The sequence below is a fragment of the Dermochelys coriacea genome, chromosome 2 (assembly GCF_009764565.3).
Source record: "Dermochelys coriacea isolate rDerCor1 chromosome 2, rDerCor1.pri.v4, whole genome shotgun sequence".
NCBI classification, from domain to species: Eukaryota; Metazoa; Chordata; order Testudines; family Dermochelyidae; genus Dermochelys; species Dermochelys coriacea.
Window position 1 is genome coordinate 206137872 of NC_050069.1, and position 25149 is coordinate 206163020.

At 39.4% G+C, this 25149-nt stretch overlaps 1 protein-coding gene across 4 annotated transcripts in view; it reads right to left on the reverse strand.

Moving 5' to 3' along the window:
- WIPF3 (WAS/WASL interacting protein family member 3) overlaps positions 1 to 25149 on the reverse strand; it is a 74087-nt gene that overhangs the window by 38567 nt on the left and 10371 nt on the right. For 3 of the 4 annotated variants that reach the window (XR_006279340.1, XR_006279341.1, XM_043509113.1), the window contains exon 2: positions 12039 to 12203. Coding sequence is in view for 2 of the 4 variants with exons in the window: in XM_043509113.1 (XP_043365048.1) it covers positions 12039 to 12140 (102 nt within the window). In the remaining 2 variants the exon portion in view is untranslated. The remainder of the gene's footprint in view (positions 1 to 12038; positions 12204 to 25149) is intronic. The other variant, XM_043509114.1, reaches the window with a different exon arrangement.

Genomic DNA, 25149 nt, shown 5'->3' on the forward strand with positions numbered 1-25149 from the left:
GAGTGGAGCTTGAGGAAGTGAGGGCTGCTGTGGGGGAAGTAGCCCAGGGAATTGTACATGTCATGTTTCTAAAAGGTCAGCTACCATAGCTGATACTATTAGGGTCCCTGGACTGGAGCCCAGAGTAGAGGGTGGGCCTGGGCTCCCCCCCCCCATCTTTGCCCCCTGATTAATCACTGAGACTGGGAAACAACAGAGACTGTGCAAGGAAGGATAACGTCTCCTCACCTCCCTCGCTGGCTTATGATGAAAATGGCTCAGTAGACCGTGACCCTTGTCTCTAGAGAAAGAAGGGTTACGTGGAGGGTCACAGTGAGCCTCTGAGGCTAGCGAAATCCGCCAGGAAGCGCGGAACCCACGGAGGCAAGGACAGAGCTTTGTCACAAAATGTAAGCATCTAAATCAGCAGTTCTCAAACCGTGGGTTGGGACCCCAAAGTGGGTAGCAATCCCATTGTAATGGGGCTGCTAGGGCTGGCATTAGACTTGCTGGGGCCAAGGGCTGAAGCTCGAATCCCACTGCCTGGGGCCAAAGCCTGAGGGCTTCAGCCCTGGATGAGGGGGGCTTGGACTTTAGTCCTCGTCGTCTCCCCCACCCGCCAGGGTGGTGGGGCTCAGGCTGCCTCAGGCTTTGGTTCCCCTCTAATGGGGTCATGTAGTAATTTTTGTTGTCAGAAGGGGGTCCCAGTGCAATGAAGTTTGAGAACTCTGATCTAAATCCAGGTTTAGTTAACTGAACAGAAGTTCTATGGATTTTTCAGAAGTGCCGAGCCGCTTTTATTTACTGAGGTGCCTAACTTTCTGGCATCCAAATTTGATCAGGCTGGTGTACACTTTTGTATCAAGTTCTCTTTCTACAGAGCAGGCTTTCAAACCATTTCAGACACACAATCACACAGGGCACTAGGGTGGGTGGCAATGTGAACTCTGCAGTACGGTCAATCTCAAGTCCTCCAAAACCATGAGTCAGCCCGCCTCCCACTCCCCCCTCCCCAAAAATCACAAGATTGGCTTAAACATCTCATGATTTTTAAAAATAATAAATATTAAAGTTTTTATATTTGCCTTTTGGTTTCACATTATCAAGCTTTTCGCCACACCTACGAGGGCTAGCTTTGCCCCCCGGTGAAAGCTGAGATTCTCATGTAATGACATAATTCCAGGAGATGAAACTTTAAGAAAAATGCCAAATATCACAAGACTCAAAATAAAGTCATGAGAGTTGGCAGCACTGACTCTGTATTTGTATAGCACCTAGGGCTCCTGGTCCATGACGAGGGTTCCTCTGTACTACAGTAATACAAGCAAATAATAACAGCATCTCTGACCTCCTACAGGCATCATAATTTAATCTAGGCCTGCACTAAAGAAACTGTATGTTTCACCTTGTCTGGCTACCTACGCAAACACATTTCAAAGGTTTTAAATGACCTTTTGTATCCATGAAAAACTCTAATCAGTTTAAGACTAGGAAAAAATGAACATCTTTTCAGTTTCTTGTAACATCACATTCCAGCAACGTACAGAAGTTTAACTCACGGCATTGTGTGGGATTTTTTTTTTTTAAACTGAAAGGTTGTAAGAATAGTACTAATTGAAATCTATTGCAAATTCCACCAGTCACAATTTGTACCTGAGTATGTGTATGTATCACAGATGGCATAGTGGAATTTCAGTGAGTTACACTCAGCAAAGTCATGCACAAGTCATATGGATGAAAAATGTATGGCCATTCTAGTTTGGAATGTTTTCTACTAAAGTCAGATGTTAAGCAGAATGGAGGATATTATAAAAACAGCCTTGCACAGAACACAGCTGCTTAAACGAAGTGTGCTTCCTATCAACAAAGTCAGCATGATCCTAGTTAACACACCATTCTAGAGTATTATCATCTACAGATATATGCAGTACATGTCCTTGTACCAGTCCAGACAGAAGTAAATTGAGCAATGTTATCTTGGCATGGTTTTATCTTTGTATTCATATTGCCCGACTGAAGCTACAAATACAGAAGGTTATATATAAAGATTACAGTTTCATGTGGCTTGAGCTGTAACAGTTCAATATGACTACAAAAGAAGTACCATTCCTTTCAAGCCAGCCTCTTCCACTATTAAAAAAAAAAATCAAATAATTAGGTATCCACAAATACCCCCGATTATTTGAGCAGTTACAGCCTGTATGGTGACAACACTGTCTACAAGAAGATCATCTCCAACTACACTTGTGTCAGACAGCGCAATGGGCTACACACTCAAGACACACAGAGAGCATCTTTATTACCCAAGGCAAGGCAAACTGAAATCCACACACAAGCAACCAGGGGAAAAAAAAGCAAGATAACCCATCACCCCATTTTTTAAGATACTCCATATGAAGCTAAAAATATTGAGATTATATTGAGACCAATTTATTTATTTAAATTAAGCTTCTCATCACCACTTTTACAGAGAGAGTGACCCAGGAAGAGAATGGGCCAAACTCCAAATTCAGACTCTAATCTGAATGATAATATGCAGGGATACCATAAAAAGATAAGACCGGGGGTGCAGTATTGCCAACTCCAAGCTTTCAAAAAAAAAAAAAAAATCTATGAATTAGACCTCAAAATCATGAGATTAAAAAAAAATATATTTGGAAGCTCTTTTTGCTTTCCTTCTGAGCTTTTAGAGTACACTTGGTTTGTGTTTTCAAGCTTTCCACTACAACAATAAGGGCTCAAAATTTCCCTTTAAGTGAAAACTGAGATTCTCATGTCATCAGTTGTCCCCAGGAGCAACTTTAAGAAAACCACCAAATATCGCACAATTCTTGATAAAGTAACAGGAGTTGGCAATACTGGCACTGGTGAGTGGTCTAAAAAGAAAAAAAAGGGGGGGGGTCTTTAGTCTGTTGGTGACTATGGTTCAAGGAATCCTGCCTCTAGAGTTAATAAAGAAAGCACTGGAAAACCCAACAGAAATGCTTAGCTCCTCATGCCAAATGATCCAGGCCTTCCAGCGATCCAGCCTGCCTCTCTGCAGCTATTAAAGCCAAACAAATTCAAGCTGCATTTAAAGTAAGAAACCTATTTTTACATATGCCAAAATACTGCAGTATTTGGGAAATCTTATGATTCTGGAGTCTGTTTAAAGGCTTGATAAAAATATGGAGCAAAATAGATACTTCGGGGGTAAAAACTGACAGTTCAAGGTCTACAGACTAGGAAGTTAAAGGCTGCAATAGAATCCGGACTGTCTACTGATAATGTGCTGCACTGCGTTGTGAGAGATCCAGATTTGACTTGCACCCCTAGTTCCTTATCCCGCTATTCTGCAGGATCTGCATTCACCTCAAAGGTGGGTAGAAAGTGACTGCATAGTGCATCACTTCATAAAGAACCTCTTCATTCCGATGAGCAGCAGCATTTACTGCCTCCAAAAATCACCTCAAACTGGAAGGAGAGTAATTTTTCTGCTTATATTCTTAAAATCAAGAGTCATACTGCAGACAATTCTAGCTACTACAGAATAAAAAAAATATATACTACCCCTTGAAAAGAGATTTCTAACCAAAGCTGGTATTAGATCACTCCTTCTAGAAGTTAGAAGAGAGACAGAAGTCAAAATCTATTTGAAACACAGCCAAGATCAGATATTGCTCAAAAGTATTGCGACCTTTCACCTCTACATCTGGGAGAACTTCTTAACAAAACTAGTTAACAGAACACTAAGAAATTTTCAGAAGTTACATGTACCTGACTTAAGAGTATTCAAAGATATATCCAAAATGCATGAGGCAGTAAATTCCCATGCTATTCAACCAAGTTGTTCTACATGTATTATTTTCATTTCTAAACATTACTAGTACAAAAATGTCATAACAGCAAAACAACTCCCACACAACTTCAGAGATAACACTGTCGTTTTCCAATTTTCTTAACCGGGCTTACAAGGTTTTCTCTGACAAAACATAGCAACTGCATGAAAGAAAAGAGGGGAAAAGTCCCCCACTGCAGAGATCATCTGATGTTTTCCCTAACGTTGGAAATTCTATCTCTGTGTAAATTATGCATTTTTATGCAAATTATGCAAATTTATCACACTGCTACATAGAGAGGAATTGTTCCTCTGAGGTATTTAATGCAAGAATAGAAAGTTAGTACAATAGCCAAATGAAGAAACCAGTAGATTGCCATATATTCAGCAGCTATTGTAATTTTCCCTTAAACTCTATTTCATTAAATAAGAATTCAGGAACAGTTATGATTAATCCATATGATAATTTACCTTTAGCATTATTTCAAGTTTTACATTGTACTAACTCAATGCTTTCCTGAAGCAAGAACATTTTTCACCTTTGGTTTTAACATAACAATGGGACAAATACTCCTGGTGTAATTCTGTTGGTTTTAATTATTTGAACCATTGTGTCTTTCTGGTTCATTTCTGCCCTGACACTTCATTATACAGAACAAAATAATTCTGAAGAGAGGCAGAAATATTTTCTTTAACTTCAGAAATGTCTGAATCATTAAGCTAACATATGCTGTGAGGGTCTAGTACATACAATACACTTCCTAAGATATCAACATTTTAATAGATGTTGACTGAACATAATATCAGAAATGCATGCTTGTAGACATATGCAGTAGATCATTAAACCGACTACTGCACTTTAAAACAAATACCAGGTTATCAAAACATCTACTCTCATTCTTCTCTTCAGGGCCAGCTCTAGGTCTTTTGCTGCCCCAAGCAAAAAAATTTTGGCTATCTTACCCCCCCCCCCCCTTTTTTTTTTTTTGGCTTTTACACACTTTTGCACTTTACAATGTTTTTTTGTTTTGTTTTGGGGGTTTTTTTGACTGTATAAAATTTTTTAAAAAAATGAAAACAGAGAATTTGTAGTTAGTAAAATAAAACAATTTCCTACTAGTGTACTCATTTAATTTTAACAAAATCACTATTACAAACAATTTGGGTTCAACTATACACTGTAATGAAAAAAGTTACTGTCTTCTGGTGCATCCAGTTTCTCATAAATTAAAAGAATTTACATGAACTGAATTTTTCTGGTTTTTATACTTGCATAGTCTTAATAATTCAGTGAAATCTAAATTTTTTGCAATGGTACTTTCAATTGAAATTAATGCAAGTCCTGACAAATGATTTTGAGACATGGTGGACCTCAAATAATTTTTTTAGTAATTTCAGTTTTGAGAAACTGCGCTCACTAGAAGCCACCGATACTGGTAATGTTAAAAGAATGCATAATGCTATAACAGTGTTTGGAGTGAAAAAATCATTTCTTGCTATAAATTCTAATACTTTTAGAGGAGAAGTTTTAGGACTTATTAGCTCAGATAAAGCTATTAATTCATCATACAATTCTACTCCATCAGTGTCAGCAACGTTCTCAGTACTGAGCGCTAAATGTAGGTCTTGACAGTGCTTCACGAGGTCTTCTTTGGAAAACTGATTTTTAATATTTCTAATATCGTATAAAAATTCAAAAGTTTCACAATGACCATGCAACTGATAAAATCTTTCTTCAATGGAAGTTATAGCTACATCCAAAATACATTCAATAGAAACATTCAACTTTAAACCTTTCTTTTGGATCGAGAATAGGATCATCATGAGCCTCATAACAAAAAACTGTTTTTTCCATTAGAAATTAATTGTATTATTTCATTTTATGTATTTTTACCCAAATAATGGGTGTGAATCTCTCCAAGTTTCACTCTTCATACATGCTCAGCCGTAACACTATCAAATTTTGCCAATAACTCAACCTATTTCAAGAAACTTCCATTGTTATTCTCATATAAAATATCCGAGAATCCACAGAATGTGAGGCACTGTTCGGCTAGGAAATTAATGATTGCCAGTAAACATTCCAACACAGCTTGACAACGTAGAATTTCTGAATTTAGTAGACGTTGCTGTACCGCATCGATTGTTGTACCGGAATGTAATCTGTTTGACAGCTCAATCCAATTTGTCAATGAGCATAAATGATTTTTTGATGTTTATGTTCTTTCATGTGCTGATGCAAAATTCACCAATCATTAAAACCTGCAGTGGCCAGAAGAATATCCGAGTTACAGAACAGTTTGCAGCAAAAACAAAAAACCTACATCTTTGGTCTGTGACTACACTAACCACGATCAATTAATTTGTTCTCCATTTTTTTCTTCATACTGGATGGCATAAATAGACAATTCGATTCATTAAATGGATATTCAAATGTAGGATCTAGTTTTGAAGGACCTTTTTTCACAATAATCATTAGCATTGCATCAGTAATTATTGTGGGCCAAGTCCTTGGATCTGATCCTATGCCAGTCTCTCCACCTTCCAATAATTGTTCTTCAGTTTTAGATTTGGATAACAGTTCTTCGTTTCTGGACTCTTCAAGTGAAGAAGTAAATCTTTGGCTGGATTGTTCAGTTGTATCAGTTAGCGAAGATAATCTTTGGTCGGATTGTTGTTCATCTTTATCAGTTGATAAAGATAATCTTTGGTTCAATTGGTCTTCATCAGTTGATGAATAATCACTTTCAATGCGTTGCTTAGAGCTTTCTCCTTGATTGTTGACTTTTAAAAATACTTATTTGAAGTACGAGATAGTTTTTCTAATTCTTTTTGCTGTTTCTCTCTTTGTTGCCGGTAGGCAGCACCAGAAAGTCGTTTTCGTTTTTGTCCTGGCATTTTAGCCCTATAACCACTGGCACTGACGCAACACGGAAATTGGCACAAATGGCGCTGATAGGGTGGCACAGTACACACAAGTAATCGTGATTCCTGATTTAATTAATCAATCGTTAACGTTTACACATTTACACATGTTCACATTATGAGTGACTATGTCACGATGTGACACGATATTTTTCACGTCACGGTCCTATCGCACTACTGGAGTTTTTTGATCTTCGTGTATTTTTTTTCGTACATTGGTGGATTTAAGAAAAAAAAAAAAAGATGGCCAGAATGCAGCCCCTGGAAATGTGCCATCCCAAGCATGCTTTGCTGGTGCCTAGAGCCGGTCCTGCTTCTCTTGAGAGCTTAAGCAATGACATCTTTGTAATCCTTCTAGTACCAGACCAGTGCCTGTTTTTAACATTATCATGGGCTGTTATAGGAACCTGTCCCCCTACCAAATTAAAAAAAACCCACACACTTCAAAAGAAAAAGAGCCCAGGAAAACAGAAAGATTAGAAAGTTTAAGTGAAACAAACTCCTTCAGTTTTATTGGACTATGAGGACAAACTCCTCACTTGCCTCTTTTCCATCAGGAGGACCCAGATTTAAGACTCTATAAGCCACTGCCTAAACCTATGCCCCATCATTTTTTTTCTTCCTACAACTCCCGCTCCGTTTTATCTATGACCCCTGAAGGCAGGCACACAAAGTGATGCTCAATTACTCCCACTAGTTATATTTACATTTTGTATCAGCCACCTATGGTGCCACATAAATATCTAACAGGTAGCACCTACACCTCTTGCTGCATGTATACTCCCACATTCCCTCTCGAAAATTCATTTGAAAGCTTGTTTTATTATATGCTCAAGCAGCCAGGAATTTTTCAGCTGTTGGGCACAGGTGGTTCTTAACATGCCTTGAATTCTGTCTTTGTATCAACATTTCAACATTTTTTGTGACTGCTTGTATGATAGAATTACAAAAGAAATGGAAAAAAACATGTCAGCTATGAAATAAGTAGAACACAGTTCTATAATTAAAGCATTCACATCAGACTATCTCCAAGCTCAAGAGATTTAAAAACCAGTATAAACCAAACTAATTTGCATCTGACTCAAGGAAGGCATTAAAATTGCAAAGGACTCAAGAGCAAACAGCAGTTAGGGTTTGGAGAAAGGAAAAGATGCAAAATCATTGAGGACTGTGGCTTAACGAGGGATCCAGAGTGATCTTAGATGAGATGTTGATAAAATATGCAAGCAAGTAGGTAATGTAATGGAGGATTCACTGCTCCTTGAAGTCTTTAAACCATGATTTGAGGACTTCAATAGTTCAGACATAGGTGAGAGGTTTTTCGCAGGAGTGGGTGGGTGAGATTCTGTGGTCTGCATTGTGCAGGAGGTCGGGCTAGATGATCATAATGGTCCCTTCTGACCTTAATATCTGTGAATCATTTCACTTACCCTGGGGAGTGGAAGTTGTTAACATTTCAAGTGGCCAAGGTAACCCAATATTCTCCAAAGTATTGGTGACATTTAATAAAATTGGTACAGCGTGATCTTGATCCATGATTATTCTAACCATGTTACATATGTAAATACTTCTTGACCATGTCACACAAACATAAGGCGGCAGGTGTGCCACAAGGGTCAAAAATCCTGACAGATATGAACTGAAGGGCCACATCTCAATCCATTAATGGCAAAGCCAAAGGGAGACAGAAAAAAAGAAAAGGAGACTGCTGGGAAATAGAAATGAGAAGCTCCACCAAACTGAACCCAACAACCCTGCTCTGTTTAAGCTGTTTTCTTTAATTTTTTTTCTTAAAACTTACTTCCACCTCAGTCCTCCTCTCTGTTTTTACTCTTTCCTTGTGTTCAATCTCTTTTTGTCCCCACTCCCCTTACATCAACAGTCTCCTACTCTACCAGCCTCAACTCTTTGCCCCTTAATTCTTCAGCATCCTTCTTTTCCCTTTGTTAGACTTCGCCTGGCCTGAATCACCTACTTCGTTCTGTCACAACGACAAAAACAAAGTGGGAAGTAATTCTTTAACAAATGTCATCTGATCTGTGTAAGCGCAAGGACTTACTCTCTGCAGGTTCACCTGAATTAGCTGGCAGCAAAGCCAGATGCCAGATCACACCTGCATAGAAACATTTCACAAGTGTTATTTGATCACCTAAGAAAAGCTGTGCCATATTGACATGATAAAATACCAAGATAAGCTCCCACTCAAGATAAGAGATCTTTCAGGATAATTTTTTTCATAAAATACCCATCATATAGGTTTTCCTCTTATTCTGAAGGCCAATCTGACAAGCTCCCCTTAGTGACAGCAAAGATGAAAACTGAAGAGTCTATGTATCAGTATCCTGGACTCTTAAAAATAATATAATTTCATATCCCATATAATTGCATGCTTGAAAATGGAGGGTATTTAAATACTAAATGGAGGCCTTGTGTCTTGTCTACACACAGAAGTTGCACCAGTTTAACTTAAATCAGTTTAATTAAATTGATGCAACACTTGTGTGTGGAGACTCTTGTATCAGTTTAAACCGGGCTTATGTCTGTCCACATACAAAACTTGTGCTGGTTTAACTGAATTGGTATACAAATTACCCCTTTACTTACATCTGTGTGTGTAGACTCAACTGTGTGCATTGACTAGGCAAAGCTTGTTTGTTTCAATGGTACTTTTATATTACTGCCTACCATTTTTATATTTCCATTCTCCAGCAGTAAATTCAGCAGCTGTAGCAACAGCTGGGCAGTTTTAGCAGCTGTAAGATACAGATGCCAAATTCTAGACAATATCTTCCTAGCAAAAGAATCTAGGGTCTGTAGCTACTTGTTATGGATTCCCCAATTAACACCTTTAGCCAGATCCACAGTTGTAACAGGAGTTTGACCTATGTCAGCATTTTGCTTCTGTAGCACTAACTAGACACTAAGGGCCTCTTAAAGATGGTCTTCCCTCTGATTCAACTTTAGCAGAGAAGATTCCTTTCACTGTTATACGAGAACAACATTCGGCAGAATTGTCTTACTAATTCTTTATGCAGGATCCATTTGCTCCCTTTAAATTATGCACTTGCACTGGAAGATTTTCCAAATTCCAGCTGACAGGGTAATGTACTGAGTATGCTTTATAAATTAGAAATACATTTTGTAATTCATTAAAATGAAATGATGGAAGATGCCCGCATTCTCTGGCAACAGAGGGAGAGCAAAATTCAAGGTAAAACGTAACCCCTTTGGAGCAGAGTATGAACTGACTGAAGCCAGCTGCTGCATATTCTAAAAGCTCCTCATGTCTGGGATATTTCCATTTTTCCCCAACAGATATAGTGCCATCTGGACAAATAATGGGAGGCAGTAACCAAACCTACTGCTGAAAACAGTAGCAACACATTTAGACTGCTACACAGTCTTCCAGAAGGGATTTGCAACTACCACAAGAAGGAGGGGAGGGAGAGAGAGATATTTACACCAAAGAAGAATTAGGCCAGTTACCAGTCTGCCGGAGAACATGATTAGTTCTAGAGAAATAACTCTGAGGTAGATTGCTGAGAATGTTGGGTCATTAAGGTACCATCTAGTCCCTAAAAACCTGCCACATAGTTGCCTCCAACTGGTCTAGAGAGGTAACCTTGTAACTGAAGTGGTGAACACTTTGGACCAGATCCTAAAAAGTGTGATGTGGCCACTTTCTACTGTGCCACCAGTGTAAACTGGCCCTAAAACCAGTATAACTAGTCAAAGGATCATCCCAGTGGAGGAATGAATTTACATGGAACTGATCTAGAGGCTCTTATCCCACAATCCCTTCCTGATTATGGTGTACCAGGAAAAAAGTGGCATGACCAGGACACCCCTTTGTTATGCTGGTCTTTGGCTAGGTTCTCAGCCACCTGGGGCCATTTATAGTTGGTGTAAGGTAGAATAGCCTGACGACAGCACTAACTCTGTGCTGGGAAACTGGCCCTGCACAGACTGTAACAGGATCTAGGAATGCAACGTTGAGCTTGAAGGCACTTTTGCACACTTCCTACACTTGGGACATAGCTGAGGATCTGCCCCTTTGTATATCATGGCCAAATTTTTCAAACTGGATGCCTAAAGTTAGGTGCCTAAATACAGGTGGCTAATGTCAAGAGATGGGCACCTGCAGCTTCTATTGACTTCCATAGCAGTTGTGGGCATTAAACTGCTCTGAAAATCAGGCCACTTATTTCGGCATCTAACTGGATTTGTGAGACAAACATCAGGAACACAGATGTGAAAACTCCAGTCAATATGCCTGAAGATCAAAATTAAACTGGAGAAACCAGAATTCCTCAACCTGTATGTTTTCAGGCCAAGCACTATTCTCTTTCCTTCCCCCTTCACCACCTTGCACTTTTTTAATAGTTTTGCAGGATGGTTCAGTTTTAATCCTTTAAAACTTGGAATGGCAAATAAAGAAGATACAAGGTAAAATCTCCCTAGGAGAGGACAAAGTTGGAACATAATCAAATAAAACTGATAGACTCCTTCACAAAATGGGCATGGATGTAAGAGCAGGAAAGAGAAGTTCAAGGGTCTGAAGTATGTATTTATATCAGCACCAGAAGGAATAAAAGAAATCAAGCTCTATTTTTGAAAGAGTTGGGCACTTATTTCTACAGCGATAAAAAACTAATGCATGCTGCAAGGAGTATAGCAGTGGCAGAGAAGGCGTATGAGGAAATCAGAGATGCTTGGCCTTGAATATGGCTATTCATTATTTTCGCTACAGTCGTAGCTTCAAGGCTGAAACACCCCATAAACAAGTGACTGCAACACACAAAAAAGGGCCTCAAGAAGCATCCCCAAGGATCAGCATAACCAAAGTACAATAAGAATCTGGAATTCCAGCCAAGGATTCAGCCACTCACTGTAAGGGCACATGCATTGGTTGGTGACATGCAACCAGGTGATCTGTTACATACAGTAGCTGTACGTGTGTACATGATAAAAGCATCATGTGGTGTATCCCCAGGAAGGAAAACACCTAAGGAAAAACACTAAAATCTCTAATACAGGCTATTAGAAATGAAAGAAGAAATCAACACTTCCCACATGCACATTTTCAAACTAAAATCAAGCTCTTGGGGGGGACTTATGAGTGCTAAATTTGCGTGCGCACATGTGTGCGTAAACATACACATACACAACCACACACACACACACCCACCCCTGGCCTAGGTTTTTGTTCCAAACACCTGACCCAAAATACTTTGCAGGCTTTGCCCCTGCTATTATCACAATAATCTGTGATAAAATTTACCCTGCTACACTAATCAAAATAAAAAGCAGATCTTACCAGAGGTAATGAAGATAGCAGTGGTGGAGGTGCTGGGGGTGGTCCTCCAGAAGCTGGGAGAGGTGGTGGAGGAGGAGGGGGAGGCGGTGGCGGCACAGGCATCTGTCAAGTTTCTAGCTGCACTCCGCTATGAAAGAGTCCAGTTGAACTCTAAGTCCTGAGGCGGGAAGAAAATGTCATTACATACTGCAAACAGTCCCAGCCAAATGGCTAACTCTCAGCAGACTGAAGACTTTTGAACCCTACAGCCTCTAGTACTACAGTATGAACAGCCCTCATTAGATGAATCTTATCTTCAGATATCTGTAAAGAGCCCGTTCACATAGCTGGACAGCTTCCATGAATTCTAAATGTACAGATGCCAACCTGTCCAACTTCAGCTATGAGATTAATCCAGCTCATAACCTGAAATGCAATTATGCTAAAAAGAACAAATTACAATAAGACAAATCTTGAAGCCCTTATTACGACGAAACTCCATTTTAAGGAGTTTTGTATTTCTATAGATAGATAAAGACCTTTGTAAGGATTTTTGGATTAGGTCCAATAAAACAAACAAACCATGACTGAATAATAAACAAAGAAACAATTTTCCAGAATAGAGTTTCATTAAGTGCATTACTACTTCCAAGGAACAGCACTCCAATCACTAGAAATTTCAGGTGTTAGTCAGATATGTATAGCATCACTGTCATTTTTTAATTTTAAATTTATTTTCAGAATTTTTTAGTAATATACCAAAATCAAGAAAAAAAAAAGGTATTTTCCATTTTCCAATAAAAGGATGAGGGTAATAATTTACAAAAAGGATGAGGGTAATAATTTACAAATGCAGATTCTGGACGACTGCAAAGATTGGGAAAATAATTTTAAAATACATTATTTTTAATAATTTAACTCTGAGGTAGATTGTTTAGATTTTAAATAATCACCGATTTTGAATGTGTGTTATATAGGTCAAGTTTAGTATTATGGTTTTGGGTGATTGGTTCATGGGTCTAGGGTTTTTTTAAGTATGGCGCTCTTCACAGTATTTCACTGATGCTCATGAAATACAACTGCCAGATTTTTCCTATCATTTGCTACCCATGTGTGCCAAAATTCCTAGCTGGATTTAGTTGAGTGATGGCTATGCCGGTTCTCAGGGTGCCCACGACTGAGAGCCACCTTGTTACCATCTTGCCTCCAGCATGAAGGAAACTTACTTGTGCTTATATTGGTTTCAGCTCCATGACTCTATCAGCCTGTTATCCACTTAAGCACTCTCCTCTGGGAATGCTAGCCTTTACTTTGCTTTTCAGTTTAATAAGTGCACCTCAGTCCCCAAACCACTTGGAAGCATTGCCCCGTAGCATCCAGCCCCTTCTCCGCTGAACACTCACAGAAATACCAGGCCGGCTATCCCCAAGGGAACATCATACACACCAGCCTATATGATTCATCTCAGGATCAGCTCCTTATATAGTACCACAGGATTCAGATATATTTACAGTGAAAAACAACAATAAGTTTACTATCAAAGAGTCAAGAGATAGTGAGTAAGGATAATGGAAAGATTACATATAAAAGAAAATCATAACATGCTTTCTAGAGACTACACCTATCAGACTAACCTTCTGTCTACAGAAGTTTATCTCACCTCAAAGGTCCTTTGCAGAATTTCAACCAAGGCTGGTTGTGATCCCATTTTCATGAATGTAGTTGCACCGCTCAATTACTTCCTAGGTGCAGGATAAAGGGGTGTTTTCCTTGCCTTCTCCTTATATCCTCCAAACTCAGACTCATGATAGCCAGCGCCGCCGCCGCCCCCCACTCTCCCCCACACACATGTGGCTTATTCTCTGGTGTGCTGCCTCCCTGTTTATTTCACATCCTCCCCCCACTGACTTCATATGTAAATGGAGCTTCCATTGTGTTAGCTTACAATGCTTAATTAACATGCGAACAGAGACAGGTGAACAAATATCTTTTGTCTGACAGAAAATGTGTTTGTTATCTCTGCCCTGACACAGACTTTAGAACATATTTCAAAGATACATACATAATTCCTTACATAGCATCTGTACATACATTTCACAATGATATTAATGACCAATGTTACCTGGCTTTTATTTAAGACTTCACCTGACATTCTTTGGTGAACCAGAATGTACATACCAGGATCAGGACATTCCTGTAAACCCCTTGCCAGTTGGCACTGAGAGGTTTATGGGTCACTGAGTCATCCAAGGAAAGACCAAATTATTCAGTTTGGCATCACACTACCTTTAGTGTTAGGACAATATTAAAAGCTCTGCTGTGGGATATTTAAACTCGCAATACTAGCAATTCATCTGTTATTATGGCTTCTAGCTGGCGAAACAGTAGACATTACAATGCCCAAGTTTATCTTACTAAAGAAAAAGCAATAAATACCATGACAGAGTGAATCAATGAGAGATGGGACAAATCCTCAGCACCAGGACCAGAGGACCCAGCCAATTTTTTTTTTAAATCATCAAGAGGGTTTTAGATTAAACAATGTCTTTTTTCAGTATTGTAGTGACCATACTGACTCTGTAGTGACACTTCCGAGTCCATCCCCTTCCATCATGAGCTGAAAGAAAAATATTGACCACGCATCCTGCTAGTAACATTAGGGACTCATTTCAGCATCCAGCCAGCAGAGGGCTCCATGATGCTAAGTGAAGTGGACAAAGAGGTGACACACAGAGACTGGGCAAATAGGGAGAGAGCCACTGGGTTGTAGGTAAGTGTGAACAGCCGGCAAGTGGTGACAGCCCAGCTGGCTGGGGAGGGAAGATCAGGCCCCAAAAGCTGAAAGCTAAGCCTGGAAGCAGATTGTTCGTTGCAGGAGGCCCGCAGCAGCAGAGAACAGGGTGAACAGCCTAAAAGTAGCAGGTGAGACACAGGCACACATCTGAACGACAGGAGAACAATTTGGAGGTGCCCCCAATGAGACCAGAGAGGACAGGACTGATCTCTGGCCAGTGGGTCTACAGGCCTGCATTGAATTGTCTGTTAGCCCACATACAAAGCCAGAGTAGCCTTGTACCCCTCCTATTGGACATGCCTGGAAGGGCAATGAGTCTTATCTACCGATAGTGTTTCTGTTTCTTTTTTTCTACTCTGCCACACTGGACTTTACATTTTCAATATGAATTGGGTTTGGAAAATATTCTGAGTGAAAAAAACAAACCTTTTTTTGGGGGGGAGGGGAGGCTACAGAACACATACTGGCATGGCGGGGGGGGGGGGTAAAGCATATTCTGGAGGGGCTGACAGGTAGGAGAAAGAAATGTAAATCAGTTCATTATTTCCAGGCTTGACCTTTAAAAAGCCTATTAGCTGACTTTCCTACAAACCTTGTCAGCCCCATACTCAGCACCCTTTCCAGCCTCCCCCTTCAAGCTCAGAATCCCTAGCTGACATCACCTCTTCAGCCCCCTTCATGTCCACTGATGCTCACTTGTCTCCAGCACGACTAGCATGCGTAGCAGACAGATTCTGACGGGTCTGTGCAGAGGCAATGGGTTTTGCATGTAAAATTTCAATTTGCCCAACTGGACTGCGGAGGTGCAGGCTTTGTTATTTGCACACAGCAGGGTTAGTGCTAGGGAAATGGGTACATTCCCAAAGATGTGCACACTCCAGTGGAAGCAGCGATGAAGTCCTATAGTGAAAATCAAGCTCTTAAAATAGAGGTCCATTACTGTAGGATCTACAAATGTTAGTGAATAGGATTGTTATGTATCAGTAAGTGAACCTCATCTCTACTTATGTCACTGATGTGTGGTTAGTACACCAGGTTCTCTTGGTACGAAGCAATAAAATCTTTCCTATTTTCACTTACACATTTATTAGCTTGATTTCTTGGTTAAAGATTACACTGCACTCAACTTCCTGCCCACCCCACTATTGGTTAAAACAAAGATTGTGTCTTCAAATAACAACTGGAGGGTACTCCTTGGTAACAAATACTCATATTGCAGGTTAAATAAACTCTGAATCTAAAAAGGAAATGTGCCTAGGAGATTGCTAACACCAATGTAAGCGGGAAGCCCTTCAAGGTATCATCAATAATGCGTGCTCTCTCACTCTCTCTCTCCACACTCTAACCCTTTGCTGCTTCTGCTCTCACTGTAGCATTTTAAAAAACGCTCATTGTATATTTGTACAACTCTCCCCCTCCCCGATCCATCTCTTTTCATCAAACGATTTATTTTTCCCTTTCAAAGTTATTTAAAAGAACTAGAGTTCTTTTACTAGAGAGTTATATCTCCCTTCCCCCATTGCCAATATTGTTACTCAATCTGGGAGTGCCGAGGAGGGCTAGGGAAGGCAGTTTTACACTGTACGCATACAGTTATGTTTTTTAATTGAAGTTGGAGAGGGCTGAGCCTTCCCTGGGAATAAGGAACAAAAGGGGTGAGAAATTTAGCATTTGAGGTAACAGGCTGGCAGTTTGTGGGGGCAAGGAGAGAAAAGGAGAAGCCAGCTGGCCATAGTTAGTATGGGCAGAGGGCTCGATCCCAGTACTGCTGAAGTCAGTGGCAAAACTTTGATTGACTTTCATGGTGCAGGATCAGACCCTGAAGTCACAGATTTTAGAGACTGAAGAGAGCTACTAGGTTTTCTAGTTCATCTCCCTGCCAAAGCAAGATTGTACATTTCTTAGTACTTTGTGCAGTCTAATTTTAAGTGTCCCAAATAACTAGGCTTGTATTACATCCCTTGGGAAACTCTTTCATAGTCTAATAGCTCTAACTGTTAGGAAGGTTTTCTGATATTCAGCCTAATTTTTGCCTTTCTTAATTTGATCCCATTTCTCCTAGTTATACCTTCTTGTACCAGGCTAAATAGAATTATTTAACCTCCTTGGCATCTGCACCTGTGAAATATTTGTAGAATTATGACCCCACAGGCACACATAATTTAGCCTAGATATATTTGTTTAGCTGTTTTCATCTTTCCTCATAAGTCAGTCCACCAGTCTTTGAACATTTTTGAAATCTATCCAGTTTGTTAATCTCTTTCTGATAATGGGATTCCTGGAACATTTCAGATGCAATTGCACCAGATGTATAAAGAGGAACTATTACCTCCTTGCACCAAGGTAAAATGCCTTCGCTTATGCAGCACAAAATTCCCTTTTCAGAAATAGAGTTCTACTCCTACAACCATCAGATTTTCATATTGCACCATCACTATGATATAACAATGAAGACAGTATGAAAAGTCAGACCTCTTCAGTCAGTCTGAATGTATTACGGAGAAATAATTGTACAGCATCCACACACTTTAACTGGGTTACACAAGTCAATTTCTGTGCAATTTTAAAAAAATATTATTTTGTAATTGACATTTTCAGGGGCCAGGGCAGCTTGCGAGTTGTGTAAGTTATTCTGAAAATGCACAGAAAGGCATGATGGATGATATGTACATATAATTTGTTGATTAATAGAAGAAAAAAGGCAAACCATTAACTGTGCTCCTAGTTTTCAAAATCAGTTTTAGATAATCAAATATTATTTCTGCTATAATTTAAAAATATTGCCGAGTTCTACTCTTTAAAATATTCAGTCAAACCAAAATCTTTAGATCATGGGAAAAGTACAAGAATTATAAAAATAAAGATACATTGGAAAATCAGTCTTATGAAGCATCTTTCATGATCTGAAGAACAGACAATATGATTAATTGTATCCACCACTTGCTCCTGTCAAACACTAAAGAACAGCTGAAATTGCTGGTACACGTGCACCACAAATGTTACAAAGACAACACAATAGACACACACAAGTAAAATAGACAAAAACAGAGAAAAGTATATACATGTTACATAGCAAGATTCATTTTTCTGCTATACTTAAACCACAATTGGAAACACTTTGGAATGGGCTTTTATGTTCAGAATTACTCATTTGGAATTTTAATTCCAACAGAAACCAAACCATGCAATTTTTAAGTACCAGATGTTATGTTTCTTCATACACAAAGAGCAAACTGACACTTTCAGTCTAATGACTTTTTAAAATTAAAATAAGAACGAACAAAAGTAAAGAGCGCACAAATTCTCTCTTCTCTGTAAGAGATTATCCTGATCATAAAATAGGAGACGGTCTCTGTGGGTATTAGAGTCCTGAGAGACTAAATGGAGTGGTACAAAGGAAGTCCTATGAGTTTAATAGTGATATGCAGCTCAACAGAAATACAAAGTGCCACAGACTGATGTACCCTTTATAATATACATATTAAGAGCTCCACATCTTTATGCACAGTCTGCAACTCCCATTCCACCAGGAAGCTAACAACCAGGCAACACTGCCACAAAAGAGAGCAGCACTGACCCAGGAAGGTATATAATATTGGCACCTAGACCAGCAGTTCTCAAACTCTGGGTCAGGACCCCAAAGTGGGTCACGACCCCATTTTAATGGGGTCACCAGGGCTGTCATTAAACTTTCTGGGGCCCAGGGCAGAAGCCCAAGTCCAAGCTCCCCCACGCAGGGCTGAAGCCGTCAAGCTTCAGCACCCCCTAGGGCAGAGGGGCTCAGGCTTCGGTCCCCCTTCCTGGGGTCTTGTAGTAATTTTTGTTGTCAGAAGAGGGTCGCGGTGCAATGAAGTTTAAGAAACCATGACCTAGGGGATGATCTGACTCCATACTTCTCCAGCAGGTTTCCAGTGGAGCCCAGGCTGCAAATCAAAGCAGCCCTTCCCTGCTGGAGCCCCATTCCAAGATGACATTGCAAATGCCAGCTACTCTTCCCTGGACATGACTCATAGAATCATAGATGATTAGGGTTGGAAGAAACCTCAGGAGGTTATCTAGTTCAACCCCCTGCTCAAAGCAGGACCAATCCCAACTAAATCATCCCAGCCAGGACTTTGTCAAGCCGGGTCTTTAAAACCTCTAAGGATAGAGATTCCACTACCTCCCTAGGGAACCCATTCCAGTGCTTCACCACCCTCCTAGTGAAATAGTTTTTCCTAATATCCAACCTAGACCTCCCCCACTGCACTTAGATCATTGCTCCTTGTTCTGTCATCTGCTACCACTGAGAACAGCCGAGCTCAATCCTCTTTGCAACCCTCGTTCAGGTAGATGAAAGCTGCTATCAAATCCCCCCTCACTCTTCTCTTCTGCAACCTAAATAAGCCCAGTTCCCTCAGCCTCTCCTCAGAAGTCATGTGCTCCAGCCCCCTAATCATTTTCACTGCCCTCCACTGGACTCTCTCCATTTGTCCACATCCTTTCTGTAGTGGGGGGCCCAAAATTGGACACAATATTCCAGATGTGGCCTCACCAGTGCTGAATAGAGTGGAATAATCACTTCCCTCGATCTGCTGGCAATACTCCTACTAATGCTGCCCAATATGCCATTAGTCTTCTTGGCAATAAGGGCACACTGTTGACTCATATCCAGCTTCTCGTCCACTTCTCACCTCCATTTTGAGGCACAGCTTTCTGTGTTGGTGCAGAAGGCTGCTGCCATTTACACCCCCTATGACCATGGTTGTGAGTCAAGTCTACTGACTTTAATGGATTTGCACTAATGCAGTAGAACAGAATATGATCCTCTAGCTCTAAACTAGGAACGGAAGAAACTTATAATTAAATTCACCATGAAGAAGTGCATTAAGATTACAGTGATGAGAAACACAGGTTAAAGTGCCCCCATTATCTGAAAACAAATGAAGGTAGAGATCAACTCAGTCTGACATAAAGAAGTGAATGCATTCATTTGTAGAAGGGAAGGACCCACACAAGGAGTTTCCTTTGAATAACGTGTACACTAAGTCAACCACTCAGAGAGAGACATTTTATTTAAGAGCTAAACATTGATTTTGATGCATAATCACTAGCAAAGTCAATCATTGGCTTGTGTTAAATAAAGAGTTGCTTAATGGAAATGCAAGGTCATTGTCTACTTTTCTATCACTCAGGTGTTTGAGTAAGGGTAGCGCTTGAGTCCTTTAATCCAAAAAAGGTGGGGTGTTTTGTTTTTGTTTTGATTTGCAGCATGCACAAAGTCTTCTACACACCCTCTCAAGTCACATTTTCAAGATTTGCTGTTTCTCCAGAAACAGCAGTGTTGCTATTCTCCAGTTCTGTACCCCAGGAAAAATTGAAGTGGGGACCATGTTTCTGGCAAACTTGGATTGTTTGGTCCTTTTCTTACAAAGAACTGTTCTCACAGGAACAATCCCTGCAAGTTGTGTAATCAGGTTCTTTCAATGGAGGGAAGTTCCACTCTCCAATTAAATAGTTGGTCTTTTAGCACTCTTCCCTCTGATTCAATACTAATCTTATGCCTCAACATTGTGTTCGGGATACTGTCTGTTGCTGGAGTACCACCTTTTAAATTAGAGTACAATGGAGGGCCTGACCACTTGTGCACATTAAAGCCTTAGATGAAATCCAGACCCCATTGAAATCAATGGGATTTTTGCCATTGATTTCAATGGGGCTAGGATTTCATCATCATGTCTATTTGCAAGAGTATGGATGTTAACCCTAGGTTCCGGAGCAAATTCCAGTAGAGGTCATTATATTCTATTCATCCACAGTAGAATCAACTGGACGTAACATTCTTCACTTCCTCTCTTAAACTGTTGGGCTGAACACTGTTAAACAGTTGCTCCATTCCACCCCAAAAGTGGCTGTAGTCCAGTGATGATTCCAATATATGTGTTCATTACAGTAGGGCAAGTGTGTTAGTACTTGTAGATAAAAAGGTGCTATAAAAATCTAAGTTATTTAATAAATGTATCCATATTGCCACCATATTGGGTGTGGAGTTTTTTTTAATTACTTAAACAATCAGAGATAAGTAACCCAACAGAGATTTGGTTGCTTGGCTCGACCCAAACATTTGGAAGCTTATCCAACTGCACTTCATAAAAACTATTCAAACTTTCTGGGTTAGCAAAATTGGGCTGATAATTTCATGAGATTTCTGGCAGTTACTTCCAGGGGAGAAACACTTTTCAGAGTAGCCTCTCTTGTGTATTTCAACATTACCAGTCCTGGCTAGAATCATAAAACTTTATTGAGAGCAAGGTTTGCTTTCGCTTTATTTGGAGTTCCTAAAAAAGGTTTGGGCCATTCTCTATTTTATCCTACCTGGTTTGCCCATTTCTAATATAACACAATTTGGCTATGGATATTGACAAATATTTGAACAGCACAAAGCAAAGTTTTTATTGCTTTCAAAATGTTGTAGCTGACAGTTATAAAAAACTCAGTTAACATATAGTGACCTGTGTATTGAATCTACCAACTTAAAGACCATGGGTGAAATCCTGCCTCTACCGAATTAAGTGGCAAAACTCCCACTGATTTATATAGAGTCTTGATTTCATCCACTGTGCGTAAGAAGTAATTTCAAGGTAGATTGTGACTGTTATTTCTCTAATGAATTAATGTCAGGAATCAGGAGAGGCTAAATATTTTTACTTGTATACCTACTTCTGAATTCCTGATAGTGGCAAAGCGCCCACCTAAACCAATGGGAATTTTACCAGATTAAGGATTGTGCACTTTGATTTCTGTTTAAGGCTGTGGGTTTCAACTGTTTGCAGATTTTAACACATTCATACTGCAGAAGAGAGCTCTTGGAAGACACAGTAAGAATCTATAAATATATACATGGATATTATAAAGATACTGGGATCAATTATCGTCACTAGTCAAAGACAGGCCAGTAGTGCTGCAATAATCTTAAATATTTAATATAATTTTCCTGTTATCAAATAAAATTTAAGAATCATTGTCAATGGAAAATGGTATGAAATTGCCAGTATTGGAGATATTTAAGGGCAATAGAGACACCTATTTATTAGGGATTGTTCAGGAATCGGGTTTTTGTGCAGTTTTTTTTTCCTCTAGAGAAGTTGATCAGTTTTGGCACCAACTTCCTAACCGCAGCATCAGCTCCATCCCCAGAATAGCCATTATCTTCTGTCTGTGACTGGCAGAAAGAGGTCATTTCTAGCAGCATCAATTCTATCTGTATTTTTTTTTTATCTTCTACTTAAGTTTTTAGCCCTCTTTTTCTCTCCTCCAGTTGTCTGTTCCCTCTTCTTGCCAGTTTTTTATATCCTCCTTTACCCTTCACCATTTGTCTCATCCTTTGATCAACATTATTACGATCACTCTCCCCATCTTGTTCCTGCTCTCTGATGCACAGCTGAGCTACACTGAAGCAGTTCACCTAGAATGACAGAGGCACCTGCAGTGTAGGAAGACATGCTGTATGTGGAATGACTGCAGGTGACAACGGCAGCAGATTCAGCATGGCAAACACACACAATGGAAGCAGAAGGAGATATACAAAAAGTCCACTAATAAGAACATTCTGCTTCTACCTTGCAAGCTGCATGAGATGTCTCAATGGGCCACATTTCTGCCACTCATTGCTGTATCAAACAAACAATGACAGTCTCCCCAACATTAACATACTAATTTAAGAAACGATTCATCTTCTATTGAAGTTAGTATCAATCTTCCCACTGACTTCAATGGGAACTGGATCAATCCTTTAGGACCTGATTCTGCAAACACACACGTGCTTAACTTAACTATAGATATAGTATGAATAGTTTCACTGAAATCAGTGGAACTACCCGGGAATAGAGCTAAGCATGTGCAAAACTGTTGGCAGGCTCAGGCCCTAGAATACAAGATAATTTATTTTTAAAAGACTCTGATTTGTAAACTACCATACAGAAATGTATTCGTAGTAATAGTAAGCAACTTCCTGATCAAATTCCAGCTACAATTTGACAAATGCTTTTGGAATTACTCAAAATAACCCCATAAGAAGCCGGTATTCTCTTTGGAATTAAGTTGCCAAAGATATTCTTTGTTCTCCTGATATATAACCTCCCAACCCCACACCCCAACTTCCTGTGCCCATGGTATTTTCCTTGTATACTTGCATGATGACTTTAACAGGCACATAGATTTTATACAGGGAAGAAAAGAAAAACAGTCTTCCCAAGTGCATTTTAAAAATGTAACTGATTTGGGCAAAAAGTTTAACAGCTGCCAGTACTATTTTATACACAGCAAGAAGTGTCAGAGATTATGTACACTTTTCATTGCATAATACTGTGCTAGTAAAGAAAGCAACATATCTTCAATGCCTTTTAACAAGGGAATAAGCAAGGAAACAAAGGTCCCAACACATTATGATCCAATGCCATATGCTGCAGTCCTGTCTGTGATTTTATAACAAAGGCAAAATGTGATACAGTTAACAAGTGGTTCAATAGTCAAGATATCATGCTTATAATTTATTAAATAGATCTATTTAAGCTAGATACTATCTCAGTAAATTAATTATTGTATTAATTAATTCATTGTCATTCCCTGTGCTTTCACACAGCTATAGGAACCAAGCATAAACATTGTAATTCTAGTTCTCCCTAACTTACCACACTAGAAAGACTTTGCAATTACCAGGAATGTAAATGATGGATATTTCATTATATTTAAATAGCAAAACAGACACAACTGACCGCTTTCTTGATCATTCAAAGTGTCAGTGTCAGCACTAAGCTAGCATTTTCCATGATAAGCTCCTGTTATACTTCCTTGTCAATTTCAGAGAATTGTACCTTGCAAATTTCTTGGGGTTGATTTTCCATGCCTTGCACATTATGTCATCACTTACCCCTATGCAGAGAGGGTACAAAGTGTTACCATGCTTAACCAACAGCATTTTACATCTACCGAGCACAGAGCTAAGAGACAACATAATGTGCCAAGCAATGGAGAATCAGGCTCCTCATGTTTGGTGTTAGCCCAGAGATGGATATTTTTGAAAAGTTTGAAGAAAATACATTCAACTGGCTTTTGTGTTATCAAAGCATGGGGGAACTGTTTTCTACATTACATGAAAATTCTTTAGGTGTTTCATATAATAGTTTTCCAGTGGCTGCTTTAAACTTTCCAAGCTGACATGTACCTTATAGTGAATGAGTCCATTTGAAGACACTTGGTTACAGCCTAAAGTTATGAACGTTTGCAAAGTTATGTACTGAGCATATATAGGACATACTTTTCTCACCGATTTAAGCATTCACCAAAGCACTTTGAATGTTTTCAGGTACAGATCTGGTTATACCATCATTCATCACTGTTATGAACTCTGACAGCCATTGGACTACCCTGATCAAATTCCACTTGTGCATGAAAAAACTAGGAAGCCCTGTTTAGGTTTCACCAGGACCAGCTGAGTTTCAGAACTGTATAACCATTTTCCACTTCTGACTTCCTCAATTTTCCAAAGAGAGGAAAGTGTTCACGGTAATTTACAGTAATGCAATTTACAAACATAATCCTTTGATTCTTCAATAATGTAAGAACCAGGTAATGACCAAGTAATGCAAGTGTTGCTATAATAGCCATGCTAACATAGTGATTAATTCAAAACGGATCTCTGAAAAATGAGAAGTCATATTAAATTGTTATACTCTCTAGAGAGCTTGGACTTTGTGAGCTCTGTTGTGCCAGAACAAAATAATGTTCCTGCAGCAATAACATGCCCTAACTTTTCACCTGTGCAGTGATTTATGATTTTAAAACTAATGGTCTAACATGCTCACATAATAATAGAGCAGATGTTCAAGTTCCTCCAGAAACAATAAATTATGGAAGTTAGAGGAAGAAAAAGCAAGGATCTGCTAGTCTTAATATGCCTGTTCTTATCTAGTTTTAATAGCTAAGCAGAAATAGACCTGGTTAGTAATTGCACGGAAGACACCTCCACAGAAACAGGAGCCTGTGAAACACAGATTTTTTGTAGACAAGATTATTTCACTTTCAAGCCTCAAATAGATTACTACCAGCATACAAAGCAGTTTGATAGGTAGGACTACTACTTTTGAATGCAGACATCCCTGATTCTGTTTGATGCTGGCATGGATTCAGTATTTAACCACATGGATATCTTTCTGTGTTCTGCACAAACACCATCAAGCTCGGCAGTTTTTTAATATATTCTTGCTAGAATGCACTTATTCATTAGCTAGTTAGTGTTAAAATATTTTTTTCAGTTTAAGCCCCTATTTTCAGTAGTGTGACTTTCTAAAATATCTACCT